Source organism: Helianthus annuus, chromosome 9, assembly GCF_002127325.2.
Source record: "Helianthus annuus cultivar XRQ/B chromosome 9, HanXRQr2.0-SUNRISE, whole genome shotgun sequence".
Lineage (NCBI taxonomy): Eukaryota > Viridiplantae > Streptophyta > Magnoliopsida > Asterales > Asteraceae > Helianthus > Helianthus annuus.
In genome coordinates this window covers 130,902,641-130,916,203 of record NC_035441.2, presented here as the reverse complement: position 1 = coordinate 130,916,203, position 13,563 = coordinate 130,902,641, and the positions used below count along the sequence as shown (strand labels likewise).

General features: G+C 39.3%; 2 protein-coding genes across 3 annotated transcripts; one reads left to right on the top strand and one right to left on the bottom strand.

Moving 5' to 3' along the window:
* The first annotated feature begins 1,288 nt into the window (after positions 1-1,288).
* On the top strand, positions 1,289-5,060 carry LOC118479223 (dehydrodolichyl diphosphate synthase 6-like). Of its 2 annotated transcripts, none has more exons than XM_022127065.2 (2): positions 1,289-1,411; positions 4,074-5,060. In XM_022127065.2, exon 2 carries the CDS (start codon positions 4,085-4,087, stop codon positions 4,940-4,942), a length of 858 nt encoding a protein of 285 aa, XP_021982757.1. In that variant the 5' UTR covers positions 1,289-1,411; positions 4,074-4,084; the 3' UTR covers positions 4,943-5,060. The 2 variants fall into 2 exon arrangements, with proteins under 2 accessions (XP_021982757.1, XP_021982758.1); XM_022127066.2 differs by having other exon boundaries at positions 1,307-1,411; positions 4,080-5,060.
* On the bottom strand, positions 1,687-3,904 carry LOC118481780. Its single transcript, XM_035977036.1, has 3 exons — positions 3,900-3,904; positions 2,664-2,988; positions 1,687-2,328 (listed from the first exon to the last, which is right to left on the bottom strand). The coding sequence occupies exons 1-3, from the start codon at positions 3,902-3,904 to the stop codon at positions 1,687-1,689; spliced, it is 972 nt and encodes a 323-aa protein (XP_035832929.1).
* Positions 5,061-13,563: the final 8,503 nt, after the last annotated feature.

Here is a 13,563-nt window from a genome sequence, read left to right as displayed (position 1 = left end):
TACAAAGACTCTCGTGGGCTAGACTCACAACTTTCATATATCATGCCGAGAAAATGTTTTTTTTTTCTATATTTTCTCAACAACTTTTAAACCGGTTATAAAAAAAAAGATTTATTTTAAATCTTTTCAAAACAAACTATGAACTCGCTCAACTTTTTGTTGACTTTTTCGCATGTTCTTTCTCAGGTTGCATTTTCAAAACTATGGAACGGTTGGAATAGGAGAACCCAATGGAGATTCGAGTACTTAGTGGCGTTCATTTTCTAGAAGTCTTAGCTTATTTGCTTCCGCTGTGCAATGAAGATACCGGTCCAGTCACACCAATGATCTGATATTTCGGGGTGTGACAAATGGACTCCATTGACTAAGACACCCCTCGAGGTTCTTAACACGAAGAAGCTGGATCTCAAAGATCCACCACCAATGCGCAGCAAGAAAGGCCAAGACCTTAGCCTGTTCTGTGAGTTCCACAAAGACACCGGTCATTTGACCGACGACCGCATCCACCTGCGTATGGAAATCAAGAAAGCTCTGAAGAGTGGCAAGCGGGAGCATCTCCTGAAAAACGTGCGCAAGGAAACAAAGAAGATCCAGAGGATCAACGGGTGATCAATGGTCTTACCACATCACCCCAAAAATAAACACCAGCGAGGTTGTCCTTGACCAGCTCTATGGCTCAAGGGCAGTTATCCGGGTTAAAGTCAAAAACCCATCGCGCTTCGCGGCTGTCAACGCAACAGATGGTAGAATTCAAGAAGTGTCATTCGTGACAACAAAGCCTTTGATGCCAACAAGGCGCGCATTACATGCGTAATTCAGATGGTTATTTTCATCTGCCTAGGACTTAAGACAACGGAGAAAAGCTTTACATGTAATGCATCACCTATGTAAGCGTGGGTTACACGCCTAACAAAGTTTACTAATACGAGTTCTTTACATACCTTTTTTCCTTGTTATTTCCTACGGTACACACAAATTACAAATGCATGTTCAGTCATATTTTATTACAAAATATCGTTTTATAAATATTCTTTTTTATATAAATAAATATAAATGATAATAGTTCTAGAAAAAAAACCATGTCCGATATTACTAAAGGTTATATATACATATGTGCATGCATGCATGCATATATAATTTACCAAATAATACAAAAAAGAAGGAAGGTACAGTCACATGTATTTCATGGAAAAGCTTAATTTCATGAACGCAAATGTACGAACAAATTGCTGCCTCCAAATTTCTATCTGTGGAATGTACTTGAAGATAACTCCCCTCTTTAATTTCATCACTCACGTCTTTTTCTCTCTATTTCTTTCTGTGATAGATACTCTCATCAATTTAAACAACTCTTTAGAGTTTAAGTCCAGAAATCAAGTGGGTTATCTTCCTTCAACTGTTAAATTTCACTGTAAGTTCTTCAGTTTTTTCTTCTATTAGGGGAGGAGGGGTGGTTCACTAGTGATAGATTCTATCACTCTCACTGTCCAATAAAATCATGCCATGTCATCAAGCAAATTTCTATCACTAGTGATAGAAATGTAGGCGGGGTGGTATCACTAGTGATGGAATTCTATCACTCCCAAATTTTTTAATTTTCATTTTAAAATTTAGAAATTAAAAATAAAACAATTATAAATTTCATTAAACTTAAAAAATAAATTACATAGCCAAATAAAAAAACAACTAAACGGGTGGCATCTCCCAACCCCACTTTGCGCAAATCTCGCGCTTTTGTTGAATGACAATTGACTTGAACGGTTCGTCGAGATGGGCGTGCTTTTCACACAAGATTTTTAAATCATTTTGTCTTTCAATCGTTTTCAAGTGTTCCTTGTACGCCTGCTCGCGTTCAACTTTTAGGGACATAATTGTTTCTTTTCTTTGTTCGGCCTTCTTGAATTGGGTCATTTTCTCCTCTTCGATTCTGAAGATCGACTCCGCCACCGCTTCCTTACCTTTGCTTGACGATTCACCACCTCTCCTGCGTCGTGGCCTTGTGGGTGTATCTTCTTCGATGGGGTCGTCAACGGGTTGATCGGGTTCGTCAAGGGGGCCGTTTAAGTTCATTTCCGGCAAGTTATCCGACGCGGAAGTCGTGTAGTTCCCCGAATCGGATGTCTTTGATCTTTTCGAACCTCCTCGTTTTTCTGGAGCCGTAGGACCACGCATGTCAACCAACTCAACGTGGACCCACTTCGGGTGATGTCTCGCAACTTCCCATGCCCCCACGTGTGGAAAAGTCCTCTTTTTGTATAGTCGGCAATACTCTTCGGTTGCTTTTCGCATGATTGTCGCCTCGCTCGCTCCACTTTGTGGGTTTCGGTTCTACAAAAAATATAAAATGTTATGTTTTTTTTAAAAAAAAATTCTGTTTTTTTAAACTATTTTTTTATTTAATTAAAAAAACTGTTTCTGTTTTATTTAATTAAAAAACTGTTTTTGTTTTTTTTAATTAAAAAACTGTTATTTTTTATAAAACTGTTACTGTTTTATTTAATTAAAAAAACTGTTACTGTTTTATTTAATTAAAAAACTGTTTCTGTTTTTTTTTAAACTGTTTTTTTTATAAAACTGTTTCTGTATTTTTTTATTAAAAAAACTGGCTTTTTATAAAACAGTTTTCAATGAAAAAATATTTAAACTTTAATAAAAAAACATACCTTTTGAATGAAACAAGCGTTGAACTTGCTAATTTTCCCGTTCAAATCCGTCCACGTCGACGTCATTTGGTCCATGTTTCGTATCCTTGCACCGGGAAGTTGCCTAAAATGATTAATGATCCGTCTCCAAAACGCATCCTTTCTTTGCTCGTTGCCATGTTTCCTATTCTCCGAGATGTGCAAATACGCCTTCACCAAGGACACCTCCTCCTCGCTCGTCCAATGTTGTCGGCCGTTTGTGGCGATTTCTTGAACGTCATCATTTTCTTCTTCTTCCTCTTCATCTTCCTCTTCTTCTTGTTCCTCTTCCTCATCGTCGTCAAGACTTTGTTGTGGTTCACGATATGCGTTTGCAAAATGATGGATGAGGGTGTTGTCTTCTAGTAGTGGGTCGAGTGTGTGGGGTTGGGTTTGATACGTTTGGGGTTGAAATTGGTGAGGTTGAAACGGTGGAACGAACGGTTGGTTTTGGTACGTTTGCGATTGAAAGGGTGGATATTGTTGGGTTTGAAAGGGTGGGACTTGGTCGGGTTCGTCTTGCAACCTAAAGCGCGTCGGCTCGCCAAGATTCGCTCGAACCTTGGGTCTTACGGGATTTTTCTTCGTACCCGAACCTCTTTTTTTCGAACCCCCACCTCTCTTGCTTGAACCTTCCATGTTTTTTTTGTAAAATTATTTAGATTGAGTTGGAGAGTTTTTTGATTTTTTGTATTGAGTGTGAGAATAGTTGGAGAGTTTGTTGATTTTTTGTATTGAAATAGGTTGGATTTATATAAAAAAATGTTTCAAATATCATCCCAAACGGTCAAAAAAAATAACCCAAACGGTCATTTCCAACGTTCCATTTTCAAAGTTCAACGCGTGATATGTGTAACGCGTTCAAAAAATAACGCGTGATGACTTCCAAGGCAGCGGTGTTCCGTGATAACTTAACGAGTGATGGGGTGGTATAACGTAACCACCCCGTGTGCTCTTACAAGTGATTACTTTCAAATTCTTTGAAGTGAAGATACTTAGATACCAGTCATACCACTTTACTTTTAAAGATTGATCATTTTTTTAAAATCTTTTAAGGTGATCCTATATGAATGAATCTTGAAGGGCTGCAGAATTCAAAGTAGAGAGGACATGTGTAGAACATGGATAATTAAGTGTGAAGCTTTATAAAAACAGAAAGACGATCAATGTTGTAAATTTGTGAATTGTGATTATTAAAGTTTTAATCGATGATCATACGCCATGTGATTGATGACATGCCTGATAGACGAAATCTAAAAGTTTTTGAAAATTTCTTGATGAGTATTTTCTTTTCTTAATTATTTAGTCACCATATATATATATACTTTCAGATTCTTCAACACATGAATACTTTACTTTTAGATATTTATCATTTTTAAGAATTGTGAAAAGTGACAGAAAGAATGGAAGAAGAAAGACCATCTGGAGTGATTAGCAAGTGGTTAGGAGGCTTAATCAGCACCATGAGAAGACTCCTGTTTACCTTCATGTCATCAGGTCCAATCCCACAACACATTGCATTCATCATGGACGGAAACAGAAGGTTCGCCAAGAAGTGGAAGCTGGATGATCAGAGCGCAGGTTGCAAAGCCGGTTTCCCATCACTTTTGTCGGTCCTAAAATACTGCTACGAGGTGGGAGTGAAGTATGTAACCGTGTATGCATTCAGTCTTGATAACTTCAACCGACGCCCTGATGAAGTCCAATACGTTATGGATATAATGTATGAAAAGATTCAAGGGGTTTTGAAAGAAATGGATATGGTAAACAGATACGGCATTAGAGTGCTGTTTATTGGTGATCTGAATCGACTGGATGAGCCGGTTCGACTTGCTGCTGAGAAGGCAATGGAAGCCACTGCTAAAAACACCAAGACTTATCTTTTGGTATGTGTGGCGTATACTTCATCACATGAGATCCCACGAGCTATCTATGAAGCTTGTCAGGAGAAGAGTTTGGCACTTCCATCAAGTGCAAAGAACGACGATGGGATTGTTAATGATGATGATGATGATGATGTGATAAAAGTGGTGGATTTGGAGAAGCATATGTATATGGGGGTGGCTCCTGATCCTGATATACTGGTGAGGAGCTCAGGTGAGACCAGACTTAGCAACTTTTTGTTGTGGCAATCAACCAACAGTTTATTGTATTCTCCGAAAGCTTTGTGGCCTGAGATGGGATTTTTGCAAGTGGTATGGGGGATCTTGAAATACCAGAACAAGTGTTACTATTTGGAGAAGAAGAAGAAGCAGGCTTGATTGATTTATGGAACATACATCTAATTAATTACTACTACTAAATTAGCTATATAAAGTTTAAGGTGTATCAAATGTCTAAAAGGCATTTAAGAATAAAATATGCTTCTTGTTCTCATTACTATATGACTTTACTAAGTTATCACCCGGGACTGCTTCCCGGGTAGTTTAATTTTATTAGTTAACATGTATTTTTATTAATATGTAACATATTATTTCATTAAACTTTTACACGACACTGAATAATTGTTAATAGAATTTTTAAATTAAATAAAGATAAAACAATATTAAAACGATTTCGTCAAATTGACCCAACAAACAACATGAAAATAGTGTGTAAAAATTTTAAACAATTTCGAATAATATAGTATAAACAATAAAAACTCACAATTCATAATGTTCAGTTACTAAAATAATCAAATACGACAATACTGAAAATAAAATAAGAATGTTATGAAAACACGAAATTAGTAAAATAATTGTTTTGAACTATCAAAATTCTTTTTCATACCCTTTGCTAGTTGACCATCTGAAAACACTCATCTTACTCCATGGAGCAAAACAACTCCAAAAAGGGTTATCAAAGTGGCTGGAAAAGTCAAATGAACAATAAAACTCTAATGTAGATGCGAGGACACATAATAGAATCTTACAACAAACAAACATTCAAAGTAGTTTACATTAAAGTTAAAGCAGTTAATAATCAGAATTGAAACATAGGAAAAAAAAATTAACATTATATCCTTGACCTTCTCTCTTCGTGTGGTGAGTGATTTAGACGAACAGAAAGAATCCCGATCTCTCACATCATATGCTTGACCTTCTCTCCCTGTAATGTCCAGCGACCAAATCACAATACACTCAAAAGATCGGCAAAAAAAAAAACACAAAGTTTACTGGTGCAGTGAACGTGTGTTTAAATAATAATAATAATTACTTTAATATATATCGTATTGCTTCAAAAACTGAGTCCAACGAATATAAGTTTATATTGTAATAGGTTATATTTGAAAAAATTAAGTATTAGATACCGAAAATCGTCAAAAAGTAGGTATCGATACCGAAAATGCTCAGTACGGGAGCAGTATTTGAAGATAAAAACAGTATTTGACCGGTACCAAAAAGAAAGTACCAGTACCAAAAACGGCAAAAGTGGATACCGAATTGGTACCAAATATAATTCGGTACGGGAAATTCGGTAACGGTACCAAGTACCAAATGCCCATCCCTACCTGACAGTGCAGCCATTAGGTGCAATAAATAAAATAAATAAATAACATCAATTACATTTTGCCAAAAGAAAAAAGATGAAATCCAACATGAGGGTGTCAGGGACTTTCAACGCATTGACCCAGTTCCTTTCTAGCCATCTTTTAGTAGAACATGATCATCAACTTATAAGTTATAAAATTGTGTGCTTACCTGACTGGTTAACCTCCCTAATTAGAGATGTTACATGGTTTTTTAGTAGAACATGAACATGAACTTATAAGTTATAAAATTGTGTGCTTACCTGACTCGTTAACCTCCCTAATTAGAGATGTTACATGTCTCTCTATTATATATTTAAAAAGCGAACACTTGAAGGTCCTACCCTGCACCAATACAACGTATTCACTCCGCAGAACTAATAAAAACTGTAACGTATATTCTAATAGTTATCAGATTGCACTGGACTGATCTCACCTGTTGACGGGTATGCTGAAAAAAAATGGACCCGCATATATTAGCGACACCAGGGCCAAATAACTGTTAGAAACCAACGATATATTAGCTATAATTTTTTTCTGTTAGAAGTTCAATTCCAATATTTCAAAAAAGCTTGTCTTGTTGTTCTCACCAAAGTAATCGAAGAGGGATGAAATATTTCACGAAGGTTGTACCCAGAACAATAGCAGTGAGGTGACGCCCAACTCGTAAGAAACACAAATTCTTTTTTATTTTCTCATGTATTTAGAGCTATCAAAGTCTATTATATAAAAAAGAACCCTAAGAACAATGCATAACCATAAAATTGTTTAATAGTTGATGCTAACTCGAGAAAACTAAACTTATCTTTTTAAGGATGTTTAAACTCTTGAGCTTCGCATGACAGTGATTGAGTAAATAACGTATATTACATTTTGGAAGAGAGCTTAATCAGCTAATCCTAAGTTGATCTCTGATAGACAAAGCTTATTTATAGATAAAATTTGGATAGGAGATGCTAAAAAACCTTCGAGGTATTTAAAAAAACAAATTATACAAGCACCTTGCGCGGTTATGCCTTGCGTTTTAGACCATGTGACATGGTGTGCTTCTCGCTCTTTAAATCCGAGTCACCAACACATTGTTGCTTTTTTATGCCCATCTAAATTCAAATATGATTTCAATAGCCACAAAGAAATATTAAAAAAATAAATGACTAATTACAAAAAAGAATTCTTTTAGGCATTTACACAAACACTTGGTGTGCAACTCACACGAAACCTCAATACTAATAATTTTAGACACCTTTTTTTCCAAACAAATCCCCCATACACACACACACCCCAAAACGATACACAAAAACCAATGAACATCCCTTAGGAGACATCTTTGCAATAAAAAGAAGGGTCATGCTAATTACACACGCCAAAAATAATTTTCACACCCCTAAGCGCCGCGCTATGGCCAAAGCGGGGCGCTTAGGTCGACAAAAGTTGATACGAGGTTTGACTGACTGACTGACATGCAGAGACATAAAGGTGATACGAGGTTTCAGTTGTCCCGTGAACCCTAAGCGCCGCGCTATGGCCAAAGCGCGGCGCTTCGACCCCAAATGTTCACTTTAAATCCCTGCTCAGACTCAACATTCATCATTCGGTGATTTGTTTTTTGTCGATTTTCTTTGCTCTATTAGTTACATGTTTTGAAAAAACGATGTCGTGGTTAAGCAACTATCTTTTCGGTCAATATTCTGACGAGTCAGTTGTTCCTGATTCTTACGAGGGGACCGTTATTTCTGACTCGTTTGAGAAACCGGTGTCGTCCAACTTGAGGGAGACAGAGGTTGTATCTGGCATTCGTTATCGTGATAACACGGTGAAGCTGGATTTGAATACCCCTGTGGAGGACCCTTACGCACAACAAGGTTATTCGAATTTCGGTTACGGTGGCGAGTATAGCTTTGTACAGCAGGAGTGTTATCCAAACGACAGTTACGGTTGTCAACAGAGCTTACAAGGTTATTCGAATTTCGGTTACGGTGGCGAGCAAAGCTTTGTACAGCAGGAGTGTTATCCAAACCAGAGTTACGGTTGTGAACAGAGCTTTGAACATCAAGTCTATTCGAACCTCGGTGACGATGGTGAGCCGGAGGATGTGTCTGTTGACGAGGAAGGTTGTTACCCGGTAACATTTTCTTTTGATACAACGCAGACCTTTTCGTCACGTAAAGAGTTGGTGCGTTGGGTACAAGACACGGCAAAAGACAATGGTTACCTCATTGTGACTAAGAGGTCGAATAAAAGAGGAGAGAATTACAAGATTTGGTTTCAATGTACTTTTGGTGGGGAGCATAAGAGTATAGCTACACAGAGGAAAACGGGTAGCAAGAAAATAGGCTGCCCGTTCGAGATGATCGGGTTTTCGGAATCATCCGGAAGTGTTTGGAGGATCGAGGTGACGAAGGCGAAGCATAACCACACTCCTATTGAAAACTTCGAGGGTCACGCGTATGCGAGAAGGCTTTCTTCTGAGGACAAAAAACTGGTTAAGGAGTTGGCAGAGCAAGATATTCCCAACCAAAGTATCTGGCGAACGCTGACAAAAAACAATCCGGCTAGAAAGCTTATTCCGAAAGATATACACAACGCTGTTCAGAAGATCAACGCCGAAAAAAATGTCGGTAAGTCTCCGATGCAAAAACTTGAAAACATTCTTATCGAAAAAAATTACACTTATTACATGCGCACGAATGAGATATCGAATGAAGTTGAAGATGTCTTCTTTGTTCACGAAAAATCATTCACTATGTAGTGTGTCTTCCCGCATGTGCTAATGATTGATGCCACCTACAAAACGAACATGTACAACCTGCCATTTGTTCAGGTCGTAGGCATGACATCGACAAACAAATCGTTTACGACTGCTTGTGCGGTAATTTCCGCTGAGAAGTCAGAGAACTACCTATGGGTGTTGCAGAGGATCAAGTCTATGCTGGCAGGATGTATGGAACCGCACGTGATTTTAACAGACAGGGATTTTGCGCTAATGAACGCGTGTGAACAAGTTTTTCCAAAAGCGCATAAGTATCTTTGTCGGTTCCATATTCAACAAAATATTAATAAGAACAGCAAGAAGAAATTCTCTGACAAGGAGTGGAAAGAATTCGTACGTACATTTTGGACATTGTGTGAGTCTACGACCGAGGAAATATACAGGTATAACTTGGAAAACCTTGAAGCACAGCTGAAAGAAGATGACCGTGAACGTGAGTATTTCTTACATAATTATGTTCAAATTTTATATAATAACAAAAACTGACTATTTACGTTTTTTAATTTTAGAGGTTTTTGATTATTTGAAGAAATCCTGGTTGGATCCGTACCGTGAAAAGTTTGTATCTTGCTGGATTAACAAAACTATCAACTTTCACCAAACTACGACCAACAGGGTTGAGGGCATGCATGCAACATTAAAAAGTCACTTTCCAAGTCATCGCAACACACTGGATAAACTTGTACTGTATGTTGATCATGTTGTTGATAGACAATACGCCGAGATTAGAAGTAGCTTTGAAACAAGCCTCCGAAAAGTGATGATGCACCACAAGAATCAGCCCATGCTTGCATATATTCTCAGAAAGGTTTCAATATATGCGATTGAACTTTTGAGTATGGAACTAAAACGTAAGGAAGACGGGTTGAGAGCCTACGGTGCAAGCTGTGGTTGCCAACTTTTTACTAGCTATCGTTTGCCATGTGCCTGTCGTTTGGAAAAGATGGAAAATAACGGTAATTAAGATTTTTGACCTTTCTCGGTATGATTTTGCCACCTAATTTGTTTTCATCCACAGGTCAGCAAATCCGGATTACACACATAGACGTGTTCTGGAAGAAGCTTGACTTCAAGCCTGCAAGGAATAACATAGAGGATATCGATGTAGACGCGGAATTTGAAAAATTGAAACTACAGATCGATCCAACACCCCCTCAAGTGAAAAGGAGCTTCTTTGAAAAGTTTCAGCAAATCCTCAATCCAGGGAACAATAACAAAAAACCTCCTGCTGTTCTGAAGAAAACTCGTGGTCCCCCAACATTGAAAACGCAGGAAGAAAGAAAGGTTGAAACCGCTAGAAAAAGCTCTTACATTCCGTCAGAAGAAACTTGGGTCGAGGCCTCAGACGATCTTCCCCGTCACAGCTCGTACATATCACCCGAAGATTCTAGAAGAGAAAAGAATACCAAACTGCTCAACCTACACCCTGATTTCCCGATGATGAAGCTCGGTCCTAAGACGGATATAGCGATCCGCAACTACGCATCTCAGATTCCCAAAGTGATCCATCCATACATCGTTAGAATAAAGGACGTGAAACCAGATGGTCATTGTGGGTTTCGGTCGGTGGCTATTGGGTTAGGAGTGAAACAAAATTCATATTTGATGATCCGGAAACAACTTCTAAAGGAGTTACGTATGAACGAATCGCTTTGGAGGCAGGTTTTCGATCCGGAAAACATAGGACATTATGATGCGCTGGTTACACGGATCGATTTCAAGGGGGTGGGACGAGCAGGTATCGAAAATTACATGACGATGCCTGAGACGGGGTTTCTTATTGCCCAACGATACGGTGTGATTGTTCACACCTTCGACATTCATGGGAGCGATACAATTTTCCCTCTGCTGGGCGGGCCAAACGAAGCTGAGCAACCTCCCCCGGTGGTTGCGGTTGTGTTCGTCGACAATGGGCATTTTATACATGTAGAGCTTGGAGGTTGTTATCCAATGCCTCTCCCAAACCTACTTTGGAGAGCGAACAGAACAGAGCGCGCAGCAGCCTGGCATACATTATACATGGATCAGATCAACGCGTACGAAATGCTTACGTATCGTCCCCCTGACCTTAATGTAACCCCATATGTTCACGATGTATCTTAAATGTGTTTAATAATAATCACGTTTGTGTTTGTTCAATATATGCGTTACATCACGTTAAAACCGAATGGCACCGACACGACCCAATCAGATTCAATACGCACTTGTACGACCCAAAATGACAATATACATCATAATACTACAATTAATGAAAAAATACGTCATGTTCATGTACGGTAGGCGGCTGATACACATAACACTTCTCACAGGAGTACCTGTGCTTTCAAACCAAAATGATACGAAATAACGGAATAAGACATCACACGTAACCGATTTGATCCGGAACTTGCAGTATAGTCCATATATATTAAAAAATGATGTATAATGGAAAAAACGTAAAATTTAGACTATTATCGACGCGTTTGTGAATTAAAAACAATTTTAAAAAATTTAAAAAAGGCCCAAAGCGCCCTGCTTAGGTCATAACGCTGCGTTTTGGACATCAAAGCGCCGCGCTATGGCCATAGCGGGGCGCTTCGGTCCCTCGTTATACCAGAAGCGGGGCAGCTTCTCCCCCACTTCACCCAAAAACAAAAAAACACACACACACAAGGTGCGATTTCACACACTAGAGCCGTCGATCGATTTTTCAAGCTTTGAACCGCTAAAAGGTAAGATCGAACACCCTTAATCGTTTCGGTGTATCCTACATGTTGATTATTGTGTTGATTGGGGCCGGTTGAACAGATCTGGCTGGTTCTGTTCTTCAAAATGAAGAACCAAAGCGCCGCGCCGAGGCCAAAGCGAGGCGCTTTGGTTCATGTTTATTTTATTTTTTATTTATTTATTATTAGTTTAATTATTATTATTTGTTTAATATTATTTGTTTATTATTATTTGTTTATTATTATTTGTTTAATATTATTATTATTTATTTAATATTATTTGTTTATTATTATTTGTTTAATATTGTTATTATTTGTTTAATATTATTTGTTTAATATTATTATTTGTTTAATATTATTTGTTTAATATTATTTGTTTATTTAATATTATTATTTGTTTATTTAATATTATTTGTTTATTTAATATTATTATTTGTTTAATATTATTATTTGTTTATTTAATATTATTATTTGTTTAATATTATTTGTTTATTTAATATTATTTGTTTAATATTATTTGTTTATTTAATATATTATTTGTTTATTTAATATTATTATTTGTTTATTTAATATTATTATTTGTTTATTTAATATTATATTTTCAACGTGCAGGGATGGATTCCTCCGACGACGAGATTGAGCATATGGAGGCTGAGGGAGATGTGGGGGACGAGGGAGAGCCGGCATATCCGTACCTGCAGTTTCCGCATGGTTCACGGGCGAGGGGGAGATGCGCTAGGTTGCGCACCATAGAGATTGGGGGGCATGTAGGGATAGACTGGGTGCTGTTGACTACCTTCGGAGAGGTCGAGCGGGCGCGTGATATAGTTGGACTAGATTCTCCTTGGTCGCGCCTATTTGAGTTAGCGATGGAGGACTTGTACCCTGAGCTTACGGTCGAGTTTCTTTCTATGTTTACATACGCGCCGCATCCAGCGGATTACGTGGAGGACCCGGATTTTCCAGTCCACGAGGTTACATTCCGTCTCGCCGGTCAGGAGTTTCAGATGAGTGTGCGGCAGTTTGCTGTTCTTACAGGTTTGTACACAGAGCCTGAGCTTGATACTGATTTATATACGCAGGCGGTTACGATGATGGACAGGCAGACGCTTATCAGTTTCTGGAGGGCCATTTCCAGGGTTCCCTTTGGGAAATCCTAGCAAAAGGCCACCACCATTAGAGACCCCTTGTACCGATACCTGCACCATGTTATCGCGTCATCTATCGCACCGCGGGGTAGCAGCAGGGAGAAGGTCAACCTCAGTGACCTTTTCTTTCTATACTGCCTCATTCGCCGCTAGCCCTGCGATCTAGCAGCCTGCCTGGCAGATTACTTTGCCACAACATACCACCGGCAGCTCCGCGGGCAGCTGCACAGTGGCTCATACATCACCGCCATTGCACGCTCGCTAGGGATCGTGCCCGAGCATGATCCACTGCTGTCCGATCCGATCCCGTCATCCAGGTCGGGCCGCGCGTCAGTATCTAGCATGCAGATCACCCGTATCTTTGATGTTGGTCTGAGGTTCAAGGGTCGTGACGGGCTGATTTGGCAGCCGGAGGTGTTGCCGGAGGTCATCCCGGTTGTTATTGAGGTGAGGCCTGGAGTGTTAGCCCCTCCTGATGTTCAGTAGGCTGCTCGGCAGGCTCAGCTACAGGCTCTGGGCATCGATCAGCCTCAGGATCAGCCTCAGGCTCAGCCTCAGGATCCGGCTCAGGAGGAGCATGTCGAGGAGATACCGTTACCACCAGTTCAGCCAGCTCCTGAGCCGCCACAGTACCCGCAGCACGTTTACGCTGACCTGCCTCTGGCAGCGCGTGAGGTGGCTCGGGACTTCGACCGGCGCCTCAGACGTCAGGGCGCACGCATTGACTGGATCGTCCAGACGCTCGTTGATC